Source organism: Prosopis cineraria, unplaced genomic scaffold (genome assembly GCF_029017545.1).
Source record: "Prosopis cineraria cultivar Desert tree isolate PC_DT_omini unplaced genomic scaffold, ASM2901754v1 PC1, whole genome shotgun sequence".
Lineage (NCBI taxonomy): Eukaryota > Viridiplantae > Streptophyta > Magnoliopsida > Fabales > Fabaceae > Prosopis > Prosopis cineraria.
In genome coordinates this window covers 53,167,154-53,191,574 of record NW_026555332.1, presented here as the reverse complement: position 1 = coordinate 53,191,574, position 24,421 = coordinate 53,167,154, and the positions used below count along the sequence as shown (strand labels likewise).

The 24,421-nt window shown below is 32.8% G+C and overlaps 2 protein-coding genes across 2 annotated transcripts; both read left to right on the top strand.

Annotated features, from left to right (window-relative positions):
• Positions 1-10,693: 10,693 nt before the first annotated feature.
• LOC129307020 (nudix hydrolase 13, mitochondrial-like) lies at positions 10,694-13,792 on the top strand. The gene is made up of 5 exons (XM_054947875.1): positions 10,694-11,170; positions 12,206-12,317; positions 12,404-12,487; positions 13,030-13,179; positions 13,367-13,792. Exons 1-5 carry the CDS (start codon positions 11,094-11,096, stop codon positions 13,640-13,642), a joined length of 699 nt encoding a protein of 232 aa, XP_054803850.1. The 5' UTR covers positions 10,694-11,093; the 3' UTR covers positions 13,643-13,792.
• Positions 13,793-18,430: 4,638 nt separating this feature from the next.
• Positions 18,431-19,789, top strand: LOC129294928 (ethylene-responsive transcription factor LEP-like). The gene has a single exon (XM_054933396.1). It carries the CDS (start codon positions 18,611-18,613, stop codon positions 19,433-19,435), a length of 825 nt encoding a protein of 274 aa, XP_054789371.1. The 5' UTR covers positions 18,431-18,610; the 3' UTR covers positions 19,436-19,789.
• The last annotated feature ends 4,632 nt before the right edge of the window (positions 19,790-24,421 follow it).

The following is a 24,421-nucleotide window of genomic DNA, read 5'->3' as shown; positions in this document are numbered from 1 at the left end:
TTTTTCCACGTGACATGGTACTGCTGCTTTTCAACAAGTTTGATATACAATGCTGGCCTTGACGCCAGAATTTTACTAGGCGTGCAATATTTCAGTCATCTTGGCTTGCACTTGGGCTTCCTGGTGAGAGGCGTTTGTCTTTATATAGGTGTTGTGTTTGGCGAGTTTATTTACTTGGATCTTCTACCAAGCGTGCAGATATTTGCTCACCATATGTGGTCTTTGTTTTCAGCCAGATCAATCGTTTGTGTACCTCCTTTCACCCCATTGATATGCAGAGTTATTCATGATTAATCCTGTGGCTTTAGGGTAACTCCTCCAACTACCTCATTAATCAAGGTTTATAAAGTGTCTGGGTAATTTTGCTGTTTTAGTATTTAGTAAGGTTGCCGATTATCGGATGTCCCCAAGGGACTAAGGTTGCCGATAATGTTCTGCTGGCAAATGTTTCTGGAAGTTTAGTTGATTGTAGTTTAAGTCTGTACAGGAGATTACAAGTTATGAGTTATGCCGGCATTATCTTGTTACAGTGATGATCCCAAGATATGGATTTGTTTCTCTTTCTAGGTTGGAGAGGGGCGCGAGGTATTTGAATTATACATATTCGGATTTATCTTTTAGTTCTTTTCTTTTGGGGTGGTAAACGGCAAAAGATTGAACAGATTTTTAGGTACAGTTTGTAACAGGGCATATTAAAGTTAACGCGTTGATACGTCAAAGATCTCCAGTAAGTTCAATCATTCCAAATCTACTAGTGCCGTGGTTAATAGGTTAGTCTAATTCATATGTACTCATTGTCTAGATGCCTTAGCCTATCCAATTCACTATTTAAATACTATTGTTTGATGTGTATTTTTTTATGAATAGTATTGAGCATCATATGCTTTATTATTGTTGATTTCAGGATATATTTGTGTTCTAAAACAATTAACGTCAATAAAAGAAAAGGGGTCTGGATCGTTTAGGCTTCTCTTTCTCTTTGTTTTTCTTTTTGAATGAAATGCTGAACTATTAATAAAAAAGGATTGCAAACCAATTGCTAGTAGTTGAAGACCTTTCATTTTGAGCGTTTACAGCCAAAAAAAAGGGCGCAATATTTTGCTTCCTTGTAAGCAAAATTCAAAGTAACCACCGATCCCCATAAAAAAGCATCTTGGCGTGATCAATAACATCTCTGAAAGGATGTTGAGTGGATTCATATCTGGTAACTGGGTTCAAAGCTTCCACATAATCTTTGTAAACTTGCACATTGTAGTAATTCCTGAGTTTGTAATGGCTGGGGAACAGGAGCTAATGTTTAGAACCGGCAATCCACGAAGTAGAGCATGTCTTGCATCACACCGCCTCATTTTTCAATTCCACCTTTATAGAATCGTCAATATCTAATCTGCATAGCCTCAGGTCTTATCCATTTGTCTGGATAGGCTCTAGCATTCGTGGCCGTTGAGGGAGACGTGTGTGAAATATCTAGATCCATTCTAACCTTATGTAAATAGCAATGCCAGACCCAATGCTCTCCTCACTAGAGAAGGCTTGCTTGCAACAAGAGCACTAGATATCCCAACAAGCATATCCAAAAAGAACACTCCATGGTACTTGTTCAGTAAAGTCTTTACCTGCCTCTTTTTGCAGACTTCGCTTTTATCCAGTTTTCATTGTTTAAGCTTTGAAACTTGTTCAGCATCTCTATCTTGATCAAGCTAAGCCTCTTTTCTCATGAGGACAATCTTTGATTAGGTGCATAGCGTCTTCATTCATTTCGCATTCTATTGGGCACAAGTTTGAAGGCGGCAACCATCTTCTATCTTCCAGCTCGTTGCATGTAGTATGTCATCTTGATCTCATTCGGGCTTGTCCAAAACGATACCTTCGAGGAACAAGCAATTGTAATGGATCCGCACTCAATGAGCCTTCTTTTTTTCTCCTCAAATGATTCCGTAGTTGATTTTAAGTTATCTTTTAAAATATTTTTAATATTATATTTATCAAAATAAAAATATATAAAAATTATAAAAATTTTAATATTAAATTTAGACCATTGAGTATACCTAAATGGTCTATTTATAAAATTATAATATTAAATTGAGCTTTTTTGATTATATTTATATTGCACTGAATGCATTTGAATAGTTAATTTATAAAAATTATTAACATAATATTAAATTGAGTCATCTAGATTGAATCTGTACTGTTTAAATTAATGATAAGTAGTTTTATTAAAGATTTCTATATTTTTATATATTTTTATTTAAATAAATAAAAAATAAAAATAAAAATTTAACCTGGACTGTCTAAATCTCATTAGGGTGATAACTATCATGACATTCATCCTCTAATAAGCATAGTACAGATTTAATATTAATTTTTTTATAATTTTTATTTTGATAAATATAATATTAATTTTTTTAAAAAAAATTAAAATTAATGGTAGAGATCATTTGAAAATGGCCGAGGTCACTTATAGGTAATGAGCACGTCATTCCTCATCCGCACAAAATGAAGAGTTCCCTTGCAATTGGTAGAATGAATGCTAAAATTTTCATCGTCAGAGGCCTCCAAGTGTATGCATATGATATCCTGTCCTCTCTTAGCCGTCGATATGGGAGTGCGAGCATTTTTTTTTGAGCAATTTGATTAGGCAAGCAAATCCCCAACTTCAAAGTGTTCGGTGTCCCCTTTAAGTAGAGCTATTCAAGTCACCTGAAAGCTTGGTTAACCCAATCTTACCGGACATGTCACTTTTTTGTTTTAATATTTGTTGTGAATGGTATTTATTTTATGATATCATTTTTAGTTGAGAGATATCACAAATTTTATTATTTTTATGATCTTTTTAAACATTTCTTAACGTTATATTTTTTTTACTCTCATTCAAAAGTTTAAAATTTGTTTTTAACTTAATATTATGTAGAAATAATTGACAAGTATTGACCATATAATTTTTAAAGAATTACTTTTGATTCCAATATTAATTTTATAAAGAATGTATTATGAATGATAATAATTATATTTTTTTGAAAGGAATTTATTTATATATTTTTTAAAAAATATTTGCAAAAATTATTTTATATCAATCAGACCAAGCTCAACTCAAATACTCAAGCATGGGGCTGGCCGTGTTTATACATGGAATAGGAGTGATACTTGATTTGACTCTATCCTCGTGCACTCAGCACTCCTACCCCTCGCAATAATAGTTGGCAACGACTTCACCAGCATCGTAGGAGGTGCTAGTTGCCACGTGGGCAAGAGGTTGTCACAAAAGAATGATCTATCAGGCCAACATTTTGTGGACATATCATCAATTATTTTAACAATGCAAAATAAAAAAAAAATCATATTTTAGTTGTGATTTGATATTATTTAAAAATTAAAATTAGAGTTTTAAACTTGACTGTCCAAATTAATTTTAAAGCAATAAGCATCATTTGCTTTTTGTCTTTATTAGGTAACATTTTAAATTTGTAACTTTGGATGATTTATTCCTTCAATATTAAAAATTAGGTAATTAGGACCTTGCCAGCATCTCATATGGATAATTGTTTAATTTTGTTATTATTGATTATTAAGTTATTGAAGTGTGAATGGATTTGAGTTAATATTAGAAGTTTTATGTTAAAGGATAAATGATCAAATTATCTCATAAGTTTTAAGTCTAATTATACTATATATCTTGAACTTATTAATTTATTATGAAAATTATCTTTCAACTTTTAAAAAATATACAATTTAGTCCCTGCTATTAATAAAAATTAATTTTAACTGTTAGTTGATTAGAAAATGATAGAAAAATTTATAAAAAATTTTAGAATATGACCAAACAAATTAATTTTTTTAGTTCTTGTATGTAATTTGCTCATTTATCCTATAGTAAGTAAAGTTGGGTTTTAGTTCATTGCTATTTATTTGTTGTCTCTCTTTGTTTCTATATAGTCGTTCTCCATTTATAATAGGTAATAGAGTCATAGTTTGAAACTCAAAAATTGGGACTTGGCATTTGTAACATTTTTCATATGAGAGCTGGTGGATCTATACCTAAGATTGTAAAGTTGTCAAAGTGGAGTTGACTTAAACCATTGTAACTTTTACACTACAAAAAGATGTGCTTCATTATCATTATTATCAATATAAAAAAAATGAGAAAGATCTATGAACTTCAAGTAATCTTTGAAATTTTGGGTTGAGATGTAGTGTTTTTTTTTTTTTTACTCGTTTGTTCTCTCCCAAAAATGAAGTTGAGGCATTCTGCAGTTGCCCAATAGAACTATTATCTCTCCTCCCTCATGATCAGCCCCTTGCTACAACACATACAATACAAAAACTTCCCGTTGGACATAATGTATCTGAACACTCCAGTCATCGCATACCAGTAATTTAAAGTTCAAAACTTAGGGTTTGAACATTCCCTTTAGACATAATCTTTGGATTTGGATTTTAAATGTAAGATTTTAAATTTAATGTTTTAACTTTAAAATTTAAATTTAAAGAATTTAAATGCTACCTTAATGAATATTACAAGTTCGAAAGTCTGCTACAGCAATGACGTGAATTGAGGGATATATGTCTTATGTCACCTATACTAATATTTATCTTGTTGAAGGGAATAATAACTTATGAATCTTTAAGTCCCAAAGTTAATTACAAGGTAGTGAATAACAACTAACTGAACGGGAATGAAAGAGACAGCCTAAATCCCAACTAACAAGATTGATGAATTAAACAAATATCCCTCTCCCATAGTCATAGTATTAATTAGTTTGCCATCTTCTCAATTCTTTTGATGTTAAGAAATAAAGCATATGCTTCAAAATTGATACCCTCCTAAGACGTTCACCATGACAACCCGAAATTTAGGCGATGGCTTCAATTCAATCTTAAAAATTGTTAACCTGAAATATTAGGTTATGTCAATATTGTTAACCGAATTTTCAAAAAAATAAAAGAAAAAGGAGGCGGGGGATCTTGCTACTTCGAAACCTATCAGCATCATCTTTATTGAAAGTGATGATATATTGAAGATATATCTTTTCATTAGTAGAACATAAAATTAATCTTCCGTTAGGTAACCAGAGCAAACTCAACCAAAGACATTTCTCTCTAACTGGGACCTTTTAGCCGGATTGGATTGGATTAAACGAAACCCAATTACAACTTTTAGAAATAGATTATAGTCTTATTATATGTATTAAAAAAAAAGGAAGAATCAAGTAGGCCGAGAAACCAAAACGATCGAGCAAGGAGAAGAAATGCAGGCGCAAGGTGGGGCAGGTGCCAATTGAATCAGCAAAACCACTCCACTCCATAGTATATAAATTTGACGTGAGCATATTAATAATAGCCAGAGCAAGTCATGGTTGGACACAACCTTTTTATTTGTTTGCTTCATTTCTTATGCGCGCGCGGAGATCGTGAACAATAGAAAAGGTTATCATTTTGGCACTGCTTGCACTGCACGGGATCTCTCTCTGTGCTTGGACATATCGTTCATGACACAGATGACAAGGCATATATGTCAGTTCTGCGCATATCCTCCAAAAGCAGTTGACCCAAGTAAACGCCTTTCACAATCTCAGTATTATTATAAGTTCATGACACACCACCAAGAGGTTTCTTGCTTTGTTTAAATTACTATTTTCTCCCCTAACACTCGTTTTTCTAATGTTGATAAGATCTACGTTCACAGGCAACGTCACCCCTTGGCTCAGTACACTAATTCTCATCCACTAGAACCTGTCCCTCTACGCCAAATCACACCCTTGTGCTCTCTTTCTTGTCTCTCCCTTGTTTGTCATTTCGTTTGAGTTCCCAGTGTTCTCTACAGTGTCAACGCGTTAGTGCTTTTCTTTTAAAATCAGCCTCCCAAGTAATTTCACTAGACACTACGATCAAATTTGAATATATACTTCAGGAAAGTTTTCTCTCTTCACTGAAACAGTAGTGTTATCTTTGCAGGTGATGAAATGAGCCTTCAACAGTATAACGTATATAGCAACACACGCGCACGCGCACGTTATAACATATATGATATACCAGTAACAAAATGGAAGTCTTGAACAACATTCTAGAAGCAAGTAAATCATGTTTGTTCATATTCTCGTATAAAAAAACTGAAAAGTACTGGAAAGGTCTATCTCAGCATCCACGTGCTTTGAGATTTGGACGCTAGGTTTGCGTAAGACAGCCGTAAATCAAGTTGCAACTTGCAACTTGCGACCACCATTTTGGATTTTGCATTATCATTTGATACGTTGGTTTAATGTTGCTGTGTTGCATGTATACGAGTTACGTGTGTGATGCCCTGACTCGCTTAAATAATTATTATATATCAGCATGAGTTTATATAATTCTGTTATGGATTAAACTGGAATATCGTCTAACATAGACGCCAAAATACATTCATTTTTTTAAAAGGACTTGTCGAGTTAAACCTCCTTATGTATACAAAGCAAAAACCTACCTGTTGTGCGTGTGGGAAGATGTGTGCGTTTGAGAGAGTTGCGAAGTAATCAAACTTAATTAAGAAGAAGGAGAAGCAATGTGAGTGAGTGGTTGAATTGAAAGTGATAAGAGGGGTGTGGGTGTGTGGGGTGCAGGGAAATCACTTGCTTTCTCTCTCTATTCTTTCTTGTCTCCCCTTAGTTACTGTGCCCACATGCTCTCCACATGTCTTCCCATGTCACCAATTTTTTTCTTTTTAGTTTTAATTCGAACAGACTATCCTACCCAGCTATATCTCTTTCATAATCTCCTTCTTGTATAGCTTGATTTTTCTTGTTGCAACCTATATAAACCTTTTTCACATATACATGAAATAGCACCATTAGTATAGTTAGAGCTGTTGGCTTCTGCTAAGATCTTCACTTTTCGTCCTTAATTAACAATCTTGAATCAATATATCTCGATACTGCATGTATAATAATTCATAATTTTTGTAATTAGTTGTTATTTTCCAAACTCGATCTCTATGTAATATGTGAGAAAATATATGGTTAAAAGGACATTTTAAAAGCTTAAATTATTTTCATTGTCTAGCCTAAACTAGTGGTGTAATGTTACCAAAAAAATGCCTGTTGTGTCCAGGACGTACCTAGGCTAGAAAAAATTGCCCTCATAGGGCTAGAGAAAATTACATATAATAATTCTAAATATTTCAATTGCTCCCCTCACAAATTTCAATTGCCCCCTCACGGCCTCACCTAAACAAAAAGATTCAGTTTTCCTCTCAAAAGAGCTCATTTATCTCCTTAAAAAATTTATTTAACTCAAATATTATGTATCTGTTATAAACTCGAATTAATGGAGGGGGTAATATTTAAACAATAAATATTTAAATTTTAAGTATTTAAAAAAATAATTAGTATTTATCTTGGGAGATTTTTTTTATCCTCACTACCTAATTTTTCTAGGTCCCTCAATGTTTATGTCAAAAATCGATATGGATGTATTCAATAAAAGAAGAGAACATGCATGTGCACATGCGTGGTCCAATATTATTGTTTTAGATCAGTTCAAAGTATAGCAGCCATGGATCTTTAAATGTAAGTCTGAACTTGAAGTTATAGCTTCTCTATTTTCCAAGTTTTATGCTGCATCAGTCTCATTAATGCATTTTTGGTCAAACACAACGTCTCTACTAAGATGCCGTTCACTTTATTTATTCAACAATTTGATGCTTCCTCTTCCCCATTATTTATTACTATTATTATTATTATTATTATTATTATTAATTATTATTACATGTATTGCATACCCGCTGATTCTGAATGCATTTAAAAATACTTAATCATATCATTTGTATAGATATATTCAGACTGAGTATACTAATATGAATGATGGGGCCTTGAGCAGTAGTATTAAATATTAATAGTAATGATCGATCTGAATTATCTGAGCAGCAGGAAGAAAAAGAAAAGAAAATATGTCGGCATGCATGTGGGTTTTCCATGCCATGTCATTAATTTCTCGTTAAGTGTTCTGTCTCAAAAACTGTCGCCATATAGGCATGTACTCCATATGTTCCTTAGCCCCACCATTTATCTGTTCACACCCTTCTGATCATCTCTTCGTCCACCTCATAATTAACATGAAAAATGAAATTTTCAATATTATTGTTATAAAATAAAATCAAATACTATGGCTCACTGTGTTTTTCACCTTGCCTGGCAGTACATTTTATTTGTTTACATTATTTCAATCCTGCAACGTAACTCACTTTGTCTTGGCTTCCTTCACTGAACGGCCAGTTTATTTATTGTGTTTGGTATTATATTAGGTAAAGTTAGCATTATAATTATTGATTTTCTTCTTTATTATTCTTTGAAACTTTACATTGTCATCTTTTCAAGTCTCTCCTAGGTCACAGAATGAGAAGGCAACTTCATCGTGAGGACCACAACGAAGAAAATGTTGATTTAATTCATTTGGATATCATTCACATATAAATCCTATTTGATTATTTTGTTGTCGAAACCTTTGTATTCTGAACAGTCCACGTAAAGACATACTACTATGATTGCATTTTTCTTTTGGAGAGGATCATAAATAATTAATTACCACGAGAACAAAATTATATTGCTTTCTAGATATGCATTTCCATAAAACAAGGTTAGTTAAAACAAATATATGCTTTTTGTTGGCGTACTGTAAAGCTGTGGTCGCCCCCAGAATTAGTTGTCTGCAAGAGAGAGAGAGAGAGAGAGAGAGAGAGAGAGAGAGAGCAAAAACAAAGCTTGATCAATAAAATTAGTCCAAAAAAAAAAACGTGCAGAGGGTGCATATCAGCTTATAAAATCACGCTATACATATATTATATAATAAGAAAGGAAACATTATCTTAGTGATTAAACATAGAAGTCTCATGCTGTAAGCGAAAACGTATCAACCTGTACTGCATAATAGGCCAATATATATTTATAGTTTTTATCCCTTTCATTCTAATTATGCAGTATGTAGTTTTTATTAAACTATGGACTGGTTTTATCTTAATACTATGTGTTTGTTGCAGTAATTTTTCGTGTTCCTTATATATATTGACAATAAATATATAATTAAGATGTGTTGATTAAAACCTAGAACTGGAATCAATATAGGAAGTAAATGTTGATCATCTAGTTCACAAGTAGTACTTCACATCTAGTACTTCCTACCTGTGAAGTGATCGCCTCTACTTGCAGGATTGAATTTCTGTGACAACTTGCTGCGTGACTAACCCCATATGTATATACGCACCATCTCCGTTTAGCATTATAAGATTTTTTTTTTAAATCACGTTAAAAATATAAGGTGTAATTAATTAATAAGCCTTTAAAAAAAACAAAAGTCCAGATGTAATTTATGAGATTTTTTAAGGAAGAAAGAATTGCACTTTAAGGCCCAATATATTATGAAATTATTCTGCAAGTCGAATGACCCTTTTGCAAATAACTTTTAGAAAAAAAAGACACAATTGTCCTTAGTTAAAAAAAAAAGATTTTAGATTTACCATCAATGGATAATTACATGTTATGTGTAAACTTAGAATTGATAATTTGTGAATATTTAGTTGTAAAAAATTAAACTTACTGCTATAATGAAAGTATTTCATTATCAATGAACAATTATTTATTAATATATAAATCTAAAATTGTAAATTGATGAATATGTAGTTGTAAAAATCTAAACTTTGTTATCAGATGAAACTTAATTTTGAATATATAGAATCATAAATTTTAAATCTTGACTTATAAATAGATAAATATATACATGTAAATATTCAAACTTTAAGTTATAAATTTACTTGAGGTGCTAAACGAGATTCTCCTTTTTTTAAATTGAGACACTTTATTGGATGATAGTAAACATGAAAAGAATTTATAAACAAAGTCCTATGCTTTCCTCTGATTTTCCTCCTCTGCGCTCCTATCATTACAGTTTTGTTTTTTGTTTTGTGTTTTTTTTCCCCCAAACTTACTTGCCCATGTGAGCATGGGAGAGAGACTTGGAGGGAAATACTAGGAAGAAAATTCAATCATTATAAATTAATTAAAAATATTTTATAATTTTAAAATTATCAAGTACTCCTTCCCATCTGCATTATAAAGCACATTTAAATATCTCATCAAAATTTTTTAAAAAAAAAGCTAAGTCATCAATTTTGTTTGGATATAAAATAAATTTTGAATTTTATTCATGTTTAAATAAAAAATATTAAATTTGTATTATATTTTTATCGCAGTTAATGAGTTTAAATAGGAATAATATTGATAAAATGTAATTAATATCTTATTAAATATATTATATTAAAGACCAACAAAATAATTTAGAAAACACCCTGCACAAATAGACACTGCCAGGCAAAGGAATCGGACGAAACTCATTGAAAGAGGAGGGGCCATATAATAATCAAGCGAACAAAAAAAAAAAAAATCGGAGAGATCTCCAACTACCACCGCACATTCATTTAATTGGTTGACTTTCTGTTACAGTTTCGATATAAATAATCACATTCATAATGCAGCTGGAAAATAAAATGCAAGGAGATATAAATTAATTAAAGTATATTCACATGAAAAATCCCAACGCTTCATCAGACGCTTCGGTTGCGATGTTAAGATGCCGATTAAAATATTTGCATGAATATTAAAAATTTAAAACTAACGCTTTACTAGTTTGAGTTTTTGTGATTGCGTTTACTATATAAACCGATGCCGTTGGTGCGGCCCTCGCAGAAAGGCATTGCTCTGTGTTTCTGTGTAAACCATTTCTTCCTTTTCTTTCCTCTTTGGTCTTCTATTGATTCTTGATTCAGGGGTTCGTGTTACTTTTGCTATTTGGTGAGAAGGAACAGAAAAAAAGCCATTTAAAACTGTAACAACCATACTTAGAACCTCCACTTGGTCAATCTTTTAATCCATAACGCTAACCTTGGCCACAATATAATCTTTCCTTTCTTCTCTGTCTCTCTCTCTCTCTTTCTCATCTTGGTTGTGCTTCAGAAACTTGTTTCATTTTATCTCAGCGTTATGAAGGCTTAAGCTGGGTGACACTCTCCATTTTGTTCTGATATTCCTCTGTTTTAAGATTCTTTGGGCTGCAACTAGAAATTAGAACCTGCCATGTCGTCTGTACAAGTGTCAGCACGAACGGGACGACTTCGACAACGTTACAAAGACAATTTGCGCCTTGTCTCTGGGTAAGTCTTTCTTCAAACCAGACCTTCTTGACCTCATCATTATTTTCGTTCTTGACATGCATTATAATCCTTGGGCAGTTAGTCAGTTTAAATTTCAGATTCTAAGATACTCCCTATAGATGAAGAAGAAGAAGAAGAACCACCTTTAACGACATATAACTAAGGGTTCTAATTTATCTCTTCGTTTCATCCTTCCCATCTCTCTTCACTTGTCTAGTGTCATCCATACAATAAAAAAATATATATATTAAATTCGTATTCAGGAGTGGTTATCCGACTTGTTTTGAAAAATCGAGAAGGGCATCTCTATCAGTTTATGTATAATATAATTATCTTCTCTGCCCAGTGTTAGTATATTTCGCTGTAGTTTTCCAGGCTTGTCCCTTGCAATCATATTGCGGCAGTGGGGCCATATTATCATTGACTTAACACATTAAATTAAAGTCTTTATATTACGTGTTCTGTTTTGGCTTGCATCATTATTATAAAAATATGCAGTCTTGTTTATGAATAACATCATTGTAGCACAGTATACGGGGGGTAAGTAGGATCCACTTATCAAAGACGTTGATGATTGCTTTCAGCCTGCTATGATTAGCAGGTCTGAAAATTTTGGTGCTCTGTTTACATCCCCAAGTGGATCATACCCCCCCCCCCAGCCACAAAGATTTGTCCATGGAAAGTCATGTGTAACATTTGAGGTATACAATAATGGAAAGGACGAAGAGAGAGTAAGAAGAAAAAATAGTCTACAGTAATTGATGATGGGGTAACAACTTAAGTTGCAAGGAACTGCCAAAATGGGTAGTCTCTGTTTGAGATTTCCATAAGCAAGTACAGAAAATAACTAAAGCTGAATATTCATAAGCAGCTCACATCAAATTCATTTTTTTAAGCAAGCAAATCTTTCACTGCAGTTATAGCTAGCATCTAGATAGTTTTGAATTCCTATCAAGCATCTATAGTTTGCATGATGTGATACTAGCGATCAATGGTTCAATCGAAATTGCTTATCTGTGTGTTCCATACAATCAGATGTATCCCGTACAGATGGAAAAAGAACAACCATCAGAAGGGAGATCTGGAGGACATAATAGAAGTTCTTATGGTTTCTTCACCCAAACGTGACGACCTTGTATTCCCAAAGGTAATTGATCTCGTCCACGCCATTTTCCTTCACTACCATGCGGAGTTTTCCTTTATAAGCTAAGCTTCACTTTGTTGTGTTTTCAGGGGGGCTGGGAGGATGATGAGACTGTTACTGAAGCTGCTTGCCGTGAAGTTTTTGAAGAAGCTGGAGTCAAAGGGATACTAAGAGTAGGTTCAATTCACCACTTAATGAATGTAACTCAAGTTTTCAGTTCATCGTGCAGTGCTTAAGCATTAAAATGACATAAATGCGGACCAATTCTAAAATACATAAGAGGCACAAGAATTCTAAATTTTGTCGGCATTACTTCGTTTATGGAATGATAACTACGAACGAATTCAAATATTTAGGACGGAGATGCCACAAATCTCCCCTCACTGCATGCACCGGTTTGCGAACTTTCTAGTTTTACCTGTGGTAATCAAATCTTCTGAGGTAAATAATACAGTAACCCTTGGGATACGGAGCAAACTTTTTTTAGGCATGACATGTCGATTCAAATCCCCTTAATTTTTGCCTCTCTAAGGTTCCATGGATTTAAGTTTTTTTTCCCTTTTAATTAAACCCGTCCTTCATCATCACCTCATCTCATACGACTTTAACTTCACAAAGAGGCAAATTCAGAGGATCCCAACATGTTCAGATGGTGTCGTGTTAAATTTTTGAAATGATCATCAAGTAAAAGGCTGATTTACTCTTCCTTGCTCAGGAAACTTCCTTAGGAATGTGGGAGTTTAGAAGCAAAAGCAGCCAGGACTTATGCTGCCTGGAAGGAGGCTGCAGAGGATACATGTTTGCCTTGGAGGTGACTGAAGAACTTGAGACCTGGCCAGAGCAGAAAAACCGTACTCGTCAGTGGGTAAGTCTGCTGAATAAATCGCACATCAATTTGGTTGACTTTCTAATGATATACTTACATATATAGAAGTTTTTACATTTTGACGGTGAGTTTTTCAAGCACATGCATATGATGGAGGGTTGCTTCCGTAAAAAAAAAAAAAAAAAAAAAATCTTTGACTAACTTTAGCGCATATTTGATTTCGTAGTTGAACATAAGGGATGCATTCAGACTCTGCCGATATGACTGGATGTGTAGGGCACTGGAGGAGTTTTTGAGAGTAATGGCAGTGGAGAGAAGTCTTAAGAAGCAAGATGCTCCAGTTGATCCTCCTTCAAATTCGATAGCAGATGTCTCAGAAGGTCAAATTCTGTCATCTAACTGTTATAAAATACCCTCTACTACTCAACACCATAGCATGTCTTCAAAACCCACTCTCCTAGCACTTGCTTCTCAAGGGATAGCCGTTCAGTTTGGTTTTTGACATATTCTGCACCCTTGTGCACTAGGTTTCTGTAATGAATCATTTATGTCCAGTAAGTCCTTCCAATTTGAAAGAGAACAAACTGTAAAGTAACGATTTGGGTAAACTATTTGGCTGTGGACTTTAATGTAGCTTCTTTTGCTTTCTTTATTTGCGATCATGTAAAATATTGTGGTAGCAATCTCCAGCGATCATTCTTCATAGGCTGGTGAGTTTTCTGCCTCCCTCGACCATTCATTATGAAGCCTGTAAAGTAGCATTATTTGAGAGATCCAGGTCTTGTAACAAATAGCACAGACAAACTTCTATACAGAGTCTTCCAAGGTGAAGCTCCAATCACTTCATGCTCGGCAGCAGTGAAGGAGCCATTCTACGAGGTTAATTGTTTCCAGACAGCAATTCCTATAAACCTTCCATGTCCGTCTCTAATTCATCAGAATTACATTTGACTTCCAATTATTCCATCAAGACGAGACTAGGTATCAGCTGGAATACATTGAACTACATAAAGCAAGCAAGCTGTCAAAGGATTTCAATGAACAAATTTATCCAGGCACCCCATAGTTAGGCAAATCGATGAGTCAAGCAGATAAATTTTCTCTCTCAAGATAATATAATATGAATTTGTGATCAATTATTATGATGTGATGTTTACTAACAATGATAAAGAAAACAGATAGATACTGCAGATTTCTCACCCATAAACTAAATTAGCATTTTACAATATTAGTTAATTGATAAAGGACGGTTCCCTCTTTTCTGTGAATTATCAAATGCAAGTTGCACACAACGGTCGATGTCATTAGACATGGGATCACTATCTTTCAGACAAAAAAGGAAAAAAAAAAAGAAAAATAATATAACTTTAATTTCTTACATTTTGTTCGGATTTAGTGTTGATTCTTAATTTTTTTTACATTTTAAATTTTTATATTTTTATTTTTTAAAATTTTAAGTCCACCCTTAAATAAAGTGTAAAAACTTTTGAGAAATTTAAGAATTTAAAATATTAAAAAAATATATAAAAATTAATAATAAAATGTGTATAAAGTAAAAGAATCTAATTTTTTCACAAAAAGGTGTAGGCCCAGCAGAATTATTAAAGGTTCGAAATTTTCGTAGGAGTCACATTTTCCCATAACACCTGGACACAGCGACTAGTGAGAGCCATGCTCCTTCTTGTAGTTGTAGATGTAGGCGGGTCCCTATTCCTAAAATTCAAAGTGTTCCTTCACACTTGAATGTTCATCAAAAACAAGTTTTATACATTATTTTGATTTTTCAGATGGCTTCTTTTTCCTCCTCAAACACAATGGAACTATAGAACGTTGCATTGCCCACTAGTGCAGCACATGGGAAAGAAAGGCAAAACCTCGAGCTTAGTAGGCTCATGTTTTAAGAGGATGTTCCCAGAAAATGAAAGATGCCCTCTTATAGTAGTAACTAGAGGACAAAAAGAATGAATAGGATTGGGATTGCCCACTGCGTTTTATTTACTTTATCTTAATTTGTAAGGAAGAATAAACTCCTCGATACTAACATTTGAATTTCTGGTCCATGCTTGCTTGGTTTGTTAGGTGCTATGTCTGACTTTATTTACATTTTCCTAGGAACATTTTCTGTTTGTAAGCTTACATATTTCTAATTGCATTTTGAGTCAAGATTGTATTCACTATTTTATCAGTGTTATATCCTAATTGGTTTGCAAACCACACGGGGAGGATGTTGCGTTTTTGTATTTCAGAATTCAGAACCATCCAATGGGAATGAATTAAGAATTTCGTCACACGTCTTAAGAAGATCGTAATGATCTTTTCCTTCATGCTCAGACTTGAAATATAATAATAATATGAAATTCTAACAGTTTTTATAAAATTGGCAACATATACTTCACTAACGATGCTTATATATAAACATTAGCCAAGTAATACATTAAGCTTAAATTTAAACGTAAGAGTTAATATAAAATTCTATATTTTAATATCTTTAGTTTGAACTTTGATCATATGCAACAGCCGGTTACAACTTAAATATTGTTTATGCAAATATCATAAAGCATCATTGACTATAACTTGCTTATTTTGCGGATGTGGGGTTAATATGCTTTTGGACAGGCATGACTAAATGCCATTGAAGTAGACAGAGTCCATTATCAACCAGGAACCTAAAATAATGAACAGTATCAAAGCCAAATATTCCAAATCCCAATGGAACTTTGCAAATTGGGTCGGCAAAAAGGAGCATGGATTAACATATTCCTCCTCTTACAGATTTTTCAAGGTTCCTTGACCCATCTATATATTTCATCATTTATCTTAGCCATTTGGAAAACCCCTTTGATTCCCTTTATGCAGTTTCACACATAAGGATTGGCAGGCAAAAGAAAAGAAAAGAAACTGATTACCAGAAACCATTAGTCCATGCGTCATCATTCCAGGCCGGACTACTTAAGTAAAATAGTTTCATTGTCACACAGATATCTTAGATGTCATGAAACCTAAAATCACTAAGAATATTCAGGATGATTTTGTACTGTTCAATCTTTCTGACGGCCAGGGTTTTCCCTATATCTTTATGTGGTTCATCCACGCTATAATTAAGAATGGGACATTTGGTCAAAGTTCAACCACCAGGTTTTGCAACTAGTTGTCTCTAATTAAGAAATGCCTACTCATTGTTTTTCTCAATAAAGTTATGCCTATGTGTCTTTCTTCTCACATGCTCCCCAACATGGCTTCGCTCCATTTCGTTTCTATTGTATTCCCTAACGACTAACGTAATGGAATACGAAGCATACATGCTAGCTAGCTCCAAACTTGGCAAAATTATCAAATAAAAAACTTGCAATAATTTATATCACCTCTTAAAAGTGAGCTTTGGTTTTTGACAAAAAGAAGGGGAAGAGTGGAAGACTGTGGAACATGTCATTGATTTGATGGCTCGAATTGGCTGCACATGGGTGCGTAATGATATTCCCCAAGTAACCCATTATTAAAAGGAAAAATTTATATAAGTGAGACAATAATTTATTAGAATACCAATCTTGCAATCTTTACTCGAACTCTCACCTTCCCAACAATTTAATAAACATTTCGTAGCCCCTAATTAATCCCTCAAATACCACTAGAACTTCCTTACCCATCTCTAAATTTTTAAAAAGACAAAAGCAGACTTCGAGAGTGAAACAGGTTGATGTATTGAATTGTAACCCATGACAACACATAAACAAGAAAATAAATAACCCAACACTTACAGCTGCAATTCATACGTGACAAATTGCATTCAAGAGGTTGAATATATATTTTTTAGAAGGTAAAACTTATATACTTATTCTCATATACTTAATATACTTATATTCAATTAAATTATGATAAGTGAATTTTAATATATTAATTAAATTAATAACAAGAATTTATTATAAAATAAATAATATATAAAAATCCTTGTATTTTAATTTGATTGAAATAAGTACATTGAGTATATGTAAGCCTAGATATATAAAATTTCTCCTTTTTCATATTGGTACAATCATTGCACCAAACTGACAATCGTTATTCCAATAATAAGGTTCATTACATTTCGGTTGAATGATCATCAGTTACTTCTCAAAATTTTTAACCGCAGGTCCATGTATATAAAAACCACAAACATTTAAGATATTTATATAGATACTTAAATGCTATTTCACTAACATTGCAAATTAAAATTTGGTTAAAGAAAAAAAATGTTATTGTTATTTTCGCCTAAACAGGTAAGAACGTGTAGAGTACGTAAAAAGATATTAGTTCAATAATTTATAAAGTAGAGAAAAATTGTAACACTACCAACAAAGAATCTCGATCGGCAGGAGGAGCATGCTAATGCATAAGCATGCAGCTAAACCATGAATAGCCTGGTCATAGCATCCTCATAATTACTAATGATAATTCCAAGTAGTTTATCCTGGAAAGATCTTACCTTGTATGTGCAATGAATGGGCCCTTGTAATCATCAAAATAGAGCATGGAGCTTCTCCCACCTGCAATGATCATTAGAATGTGCAACTGAGCTTCTTACGAACCTCAAACCCTTTTCTTTTCCCCTTTGGCTAATCAAATAAATGAGCGAGGCCTTCAGATATAATTAATGATTCTAAATCTTGTTAGATTGAGTGTGGAGGGGACATAATTGGCTCCTCGTTCATGTACAGTCCCATGATTTGATAGAAAGGTCCCATGCAGCAAACATGGACCATAGGCAGTATTCCATGGCAGAAAGAACATTTTAAATAGTCTTTCGTAATTCAAAACAAATGCTATTTTCTAACTATGCCATTGATTGAAGAATAATGATGAAATGGGGTATCGAGGGGAACATGCTATATCGTCCATTTAAAATTCTAATTATGCCACCGACTAATAACTTTCTTTTCTCCTCCCTCCAAATTTAATGATATATATATATACACATGTAGGTATGTATTTTATATTACTTCTACCTATCCCATCATTTGAAACTCATTTCTTTCCTTAAAAAGTGATGATGGATCCTGTTGTCCTGCCCCCCTCTTTTTTTAGATCAATGACTTTCGTTTGCGATAGATAAGATTGTTCAATTATGATATGACTTGGAGAAGAAGCTTTTATATATATATATATATATATATATTGTGCATGGCACTAATTCGTAGAACAAGGACAAAGATGGAAATAAGAGAATGTTGGGTGTTATAGAGAGTTTTGGTGATCAAGCTCTCTCTTATTTAAACCGGAGACTCACATGCTGACTCCCACGACAAAACAGCAAAACGCCAATAAAAGAGGAGTCCTTGCATGCTATCAACCCAGTCTCCCCTCTCTTCTCATTTTTCTCTTCGTCACGAATATACTATCATTTACTCGTAGACTTGGGTCTTTCCCTTGATTCTTCTCCCAGTTCTAGCAACCATCTTTCCATTTCCTGTCTCTCAAGCATTTTACCGAGCACTTAATGAACCCATCAACTTCGTCGTCGCCTTCCAAGGCCAAAAGGAAGCAAATGGCGACAACAAGCGCTAAGACACCAGAGCAACAACATGGAACGGGGTGGGGAGGAAGGTACCTGGGTGTCCGGAGAAGGCCGTGGGGAAGATACGCGGCAGAGATTAGAGACCCTTCGACCAAAGAAAGGCACTGGCTTGGCACCTTCGACACTGCTGAGGAAGCTGCCTTGGCCTACGACAGAGCAGCGCGCTCCATGCGCGGCTCTCGCGCTCGAACCAATTTCGTCTACTCAGATACTCCGCCTGGCTCTTCCGTAACCCCCATTGTCTCTCCTGATGAAGAAGCCCACCAGAACCACGACTTCTCTTCTCTTTTCGCTTCGAACTTGCTCTCTCAGCAGCCCAACCCGACTGATCGGCCGACGGAATGCGCTCTCTCGGGCGGGCTCTTGGGGATTGAGGACAGTGATGCCTGGGCAGTTTCTTCGGAGATTTATTCCCAGCAATATCAATCACCCCCGATGGACGTGCATAATGTGCCCCACTTCCGCCAGTTGTATGATGATAACAGCACCGAGCTCCCTCCATTGCCACCGGATATTACAACCTCCATAGGTTACGAAATGGGCCATGAGTTTTACGATAATGGCTTCGGATACTCAGAGCAAGGCACGGGAACGGGATTCGAACCATCAACCAGCTGGCCTTCGTGCTCATATATGGGCTTGGATTCGGGTGATTACATGCATAGCCCACTGTTGAGCACAGTGCCAACGGTGTCAGAAAAGATGCCGGAGGGTTTTGATTTGGGAAGTTCCTCGTATTTCTTCTGAGAAATGATTCAACAATTTGCTGATTCCGTGGATGGTCACTGGGTCCGTGCCTCTAGTAGTTTAAACTTTCAAGTCTGCAAATGAGTTCGGTGTGTAAGTGGGCTTTATTTGCCCAGAAGTAATGGGCCAACCCTATGGCCCATCCTCTTCTAATTTGGTTTTCCGTCCACAATAAAGATCCACCCAGACAAACCGTTTTACCCGGTGGGAGAGGAATATGCTTCATGCTTCCTCCAGTTTTATTTATAATTCCATCACCCTTTTTTTTATTTCTCATTTAAAGTTATTTTAAGAAAGTGTGTCATCAAAGTATATATGTTTAATAAGAATAAAATTATAAATTTATTAAAAAAATTAGAGATTTGATAAATTCTGTGTTTTCTTTAATGCAGATGAAAATGAAATAGGTTGAAATTGACTCGTGTAAATGGACCGAAGGGAGTATGAAAAAGTTTTAAACATGGCTTGGAATTTTGAAAATGACAAATCTGAAAAGCTAATGGACAACCGACAATAAATGATCGTTGCTTGGCATGTTTCTATAATTGAAGGACCTCTCTGATTCATTTGATTTGAGGATAGAGATAAACAAGCACTGAGTAACTCAAGCTCGCGCGAGGAATGTGACGTGGGAGACCTATCGAACCACCCGACGTTAATAATCAGGAGGAGGAAATCAATTCTGCTCTGCCTTTATTGATACGGATTAGACTCATCACTCACGCGCGTGCCTTTATTATTAATTTTTAAACAAATACTCTATGTAGCAAATGTTAGAAAGCAAAAACAAAAAACGTACTTACAGTGTTTCTAATTAAAATTAGTGCATGTAATTAAATTACGTAATCACGTGCCTTTGGAAGAGTCAGCAAGGGATGCTGTGGTGAGGGGGTACTAGTAGGGAGTTTTGGGGAAAGGGAATAGAAGAGAGGGGTTTGGTTGGAAAGCCAATAATCACGTAAACTTGATTATAAAACCTAAATAATTTATGTTCATACAGACAGAAGCACGCCACGTTTTGTTTCAAGTAAACACTTGATAATAAAAATGTTAAATGACATATAAATTTTTTTTTTCAATGATAACAAGTCCCTTCTTGATGTAAAATAATTAAGACGCGTGATTCTGAAGACATGCTCTGTGTATCTGTGGCGTATTGCACTCCATGTCCCTCGAGTTATCAATTTTTTTTTTCTGGAAAAAGCAAAACAATAAAAAATGGACCGGGTTTTTCGTAACCCTTCTTTTTTGGGGGGAAAGGGAAGTTTTTCGACTAGTCGTTGTTGCCACCGCGCAAGGGGGGGAAAACTTGGACGGGGACATATTACCGACAAAATAAGAAAAATTGACGGATACATCATCATCTTAAACCGAACCAAACCTAAAAATTGACAATCTTGTCATTCCTTTGATGATTTGAATACAATTTGCTCGAGAAAAAAAAAATGAATACTACCCTGGCCACACAAAAAAATATCTGAATGCTACAAAGTGTTGCCGGATTTTTGAAACATATTTTATATAAAATGATTGTGATTACTTATATAAAAAAAGATTATGATTAATATAAAACGAAACAAACCGTTACGTAGGTTTTTTTCCTTGACGATAAGTTATAACTTATAAGAAACCCACGTAATTGATTAATTTGTTCAAATCCGATCCGCCGCCCTGGACAGATAAACATGGAAGAATTGTTTTGTTTTTGGTCGATGGTTCTTTTCTTTTGGACAACGGTGCAGTCATGAATGCATGCATATGAGTTTACAATTTGTATTCTCCAACCATGTTTTGTCAATTAATCACTTGTCGTCCTCCAAAATCCTAATATATGAGTACATGCTCAAGTATAATTTATGGACAAAATTACGCATGGGTCCCAAATAAAAATGTAAATGCAGCTAAGTCTCTTGAAGTTCATTTATTATGAACAGGTTTCAAAAAAATGTGGGAGTAATTTTAAAAAAGTATGGAATTGTTCCAGTTTTTTTTTTTTACCATGTTGACCAATTCGAGATGATTGATAGACTATCATCAATATATATATATATATATATATAAATTTTGTAACTTCAATTTGATTGGTAAAAAAGAATTGACTCTCATTGATTAATAGATTTTAAATTAATGTTAATATAAAAATTTATCGTGATTTAATAATGAGATTTTATTTATTTTCATATTTTTCATACATTTTCAATCTACCTTCACGAGAACATTGAATGAGGTTTAATTTATTTTTTTTATTTTTTAAATATTTTTAATTTACTTTCATACAAGCATCAATTCAAGAACGGTCCCATTTCAAAAAAAAAAATTGACTCTCACTATTTAATAGATTTTAGATTGATGTTAATATTAAAATTTCTCTTAATTTATTAATAAAATTTAATTTATTTTTTTATTTTTCATGTATTTTCAGTCTACTTTCAAGAAAATATTGAATGAGGTTTAATTTATTTTCTTATTTTCTATGTATTTTCAATTTACATTCATAGAAGCATTGATTCAAGGACGGTCCCATTTAAAAAAATGATTCTCATTGGTTATTAGATTTTAGATTAATGTTAATATAAAAATTTCTCTTAATTCATTGTGATATTTAATTTATTTTTTTATTTTTTATGTATTTTCAATCTACTTTTACGGAAGCATTAATTAAAAAGCAGTCTCATTTTTAAATTTCTCTTATCATTAGCATTAACTCGTATAGCTATCATTCTCCATTTGCTATATTTTTCTATGCCTTTTTAATTTTTCTTATCAATGAGATCTAATTTATTTTTAATTTTTTATGTATTTTTAGTTCACTTTTACGGGAGCATTGATTCAAAAACAATCATATTTTCAAATTTTTTTAATCTTTAGCATTAACTCTATTCAATTATCATTATGCATTTGCTATACTTTTCCATAACTTTCCAATTTTCTTAATCACTGAGGTTTAATTTTTTTCTTATTTTTTTATGTATTTTCTTGATTCATTACATTCAATATCAATCAACTTTCATCAATTACCATTCATAAATATTATATGTAAAAACAAAATAAAAAGAAATAAAATTATGTTTAAGTTTGATTTGGATCATTAATTCTTATTTTATGATATTGGCCCTTCAAGCTGAGAATGTTTAACCATATATTTTGTGTTGAGAAGATAATGCGGTGACTATTTAAGTATTTTAAAGTTTAAACAGGAAAAACTTGAATGGTAAAGGTATCTTTTTAATAGTCCTCTTATTTTACACATAAAAGAAGAAGAAGAATATGAGTTAAAAAATATAAAAGAATGTAATACAATTAAAAAAAAAGATTCCTTTAGATTCTTTCTTATATTTACATTTATGAAAATACAATTTCTATCATAATTCATGAACTAATGTCTAATTTTTTGTATGTAATAAAAAATGAGAGGTCATTGAGAATTTTAAAAAAGTTTTTTTTTTGCCAATATTCTCCAAACACTTTATAAATAAGTATTTTTTTTAGACAATTTTTTTCTATAAGTTCAAGAAATAAAGACAATATGTATACAAATAAAGTGTTCAAGAGGGATAATAATTGAATGGAGGAATTCTTAAAACTTTAGCCATCTTACATGTGTTGATATCAATAATATTAATAATATTTATTTTAAATTTTTTAATTTCAATCTGCCCAAGGCACAAAAATTGTCTAGTTGATCACCAAATAAGGTTGATTCATCGCTGATCAATGTTAAATATCCGTTAAACGATCACATAATAAGTGTTGATTGGCCACCGGCAACAACAGGTTAATGCATAATAGGAGTATTTTAATTGCTTTAAAATTTAAATATTAAAATATTATTTTACAAGTCAAAGTTATTTATAAGTTGCCTTGTGTCGTTCGAGAGTCAAAATTAACAATATAATATTAGAAAAATTAACCTACAAGTCCGTATAATTTTATATAATTTTAAGTTAGGTCTTTATAATTTATTTTGTTTTAATTAAATCCTTATAATTTAATTGATCACAGATGTTAGTCCCTGATTGTTAAAATTTTAAAATTAATTTCATAATTTTTATAATTCAAACTTTATATAATTAGATTTTTGCCAAAAAAAATTTATATAATTAGATTATGTTTTCTAAATGTCTTTTATGTGTAAATAATTTTCATTCAAACTATAAGGGTTTGATCAAGACAAGATAAATTATATGGACTTAATTTAAAATTTTAAAAACTAGAAGAACTTGTTGGTTTATTTTTCCATCAATGTTTACAAGTATGCTCCCCCTTCCTAAAATATATCCTTTCATTGAAATTAATTTTGTTTGAAGTATGGTAAAATATTAAATATGAACACTATCATCTTTGATTATAAATTAAATTTAATATTTTAATTTTTACGAATCAAATGTTCATATTCACTCGAGTTGCATGTAATTTATAACGGATTGTGTATAATACTTCACAGTTGTACAGATATGAAGAATATGTGAAAAAAAAAAACGCATGATTAGCTGCAGATAATATAATTTGGACTTGTAAGTATGAAACTTTAACTTATAAATATTAAATTTAACTTATAAAAAGTAATTTAATATGAATATGGGAGAGCGTGTCTATGCGTGTCTTATTTGTCAGCATTAAATTATTAATATTTGAGTTAATAAACACATAGTTATCCAACTAGTCAGTCACTCACCACCTTCAATTAAAAGTCAAATGATCAAGGGTTAATAATATGAAATAACATAACTTTAAATTTTTACACTTTATTCATATTTTATTATAAATTTTTATATTTTTTATTTTTTAAATATCTATATTTTATTTTTTGACATTCTAGCTCTCTCCACAGGTAGTGTTATATAAATCTGGAACACAAAAAAATAAAAGTGTAAAAATTTAAAATAATGAAAAAAAGTATGGAGATCCATAAAAAAATTAGAGCAAAATGCAAGAATTTAAAGTTATATTTTTTCTAATAACATTGATAATTTTATGCACCTTTCT

Excerpts from the sequence above, each read along its gene's own strand:
- LOC129307020 (XM_054947875.1), top strand. The coding sequence starts at position 11,094 with ATGTCGTCTGTACAAGTGTCAGCACGAACGGGACGACTTCGACAACGT. Across the intron at positions 11,171-12,205 it reads AATTTGCGCCTTGTCTCTGG|ATGTATCCCGTACAGATGGA; the intron begins GTAAGTCTTTCT and ends CCATACAATCAG. Across the intron at positions 12,488-13,029 it reads GAGTCAAAGGGATACTAAGA|GAAACTTCCTTAGGAATGTG; the intron begins GTAGGTTCAATT and ends TTCCTTGCTCAG.
- LOC129294928 (XM_054933396.1), top strand. The coding sequence starts at position 18,611 with ATGAACCCATCAACTTCGTCGTCGCCTTCCAAGGCCAAAAGGAAGCAA.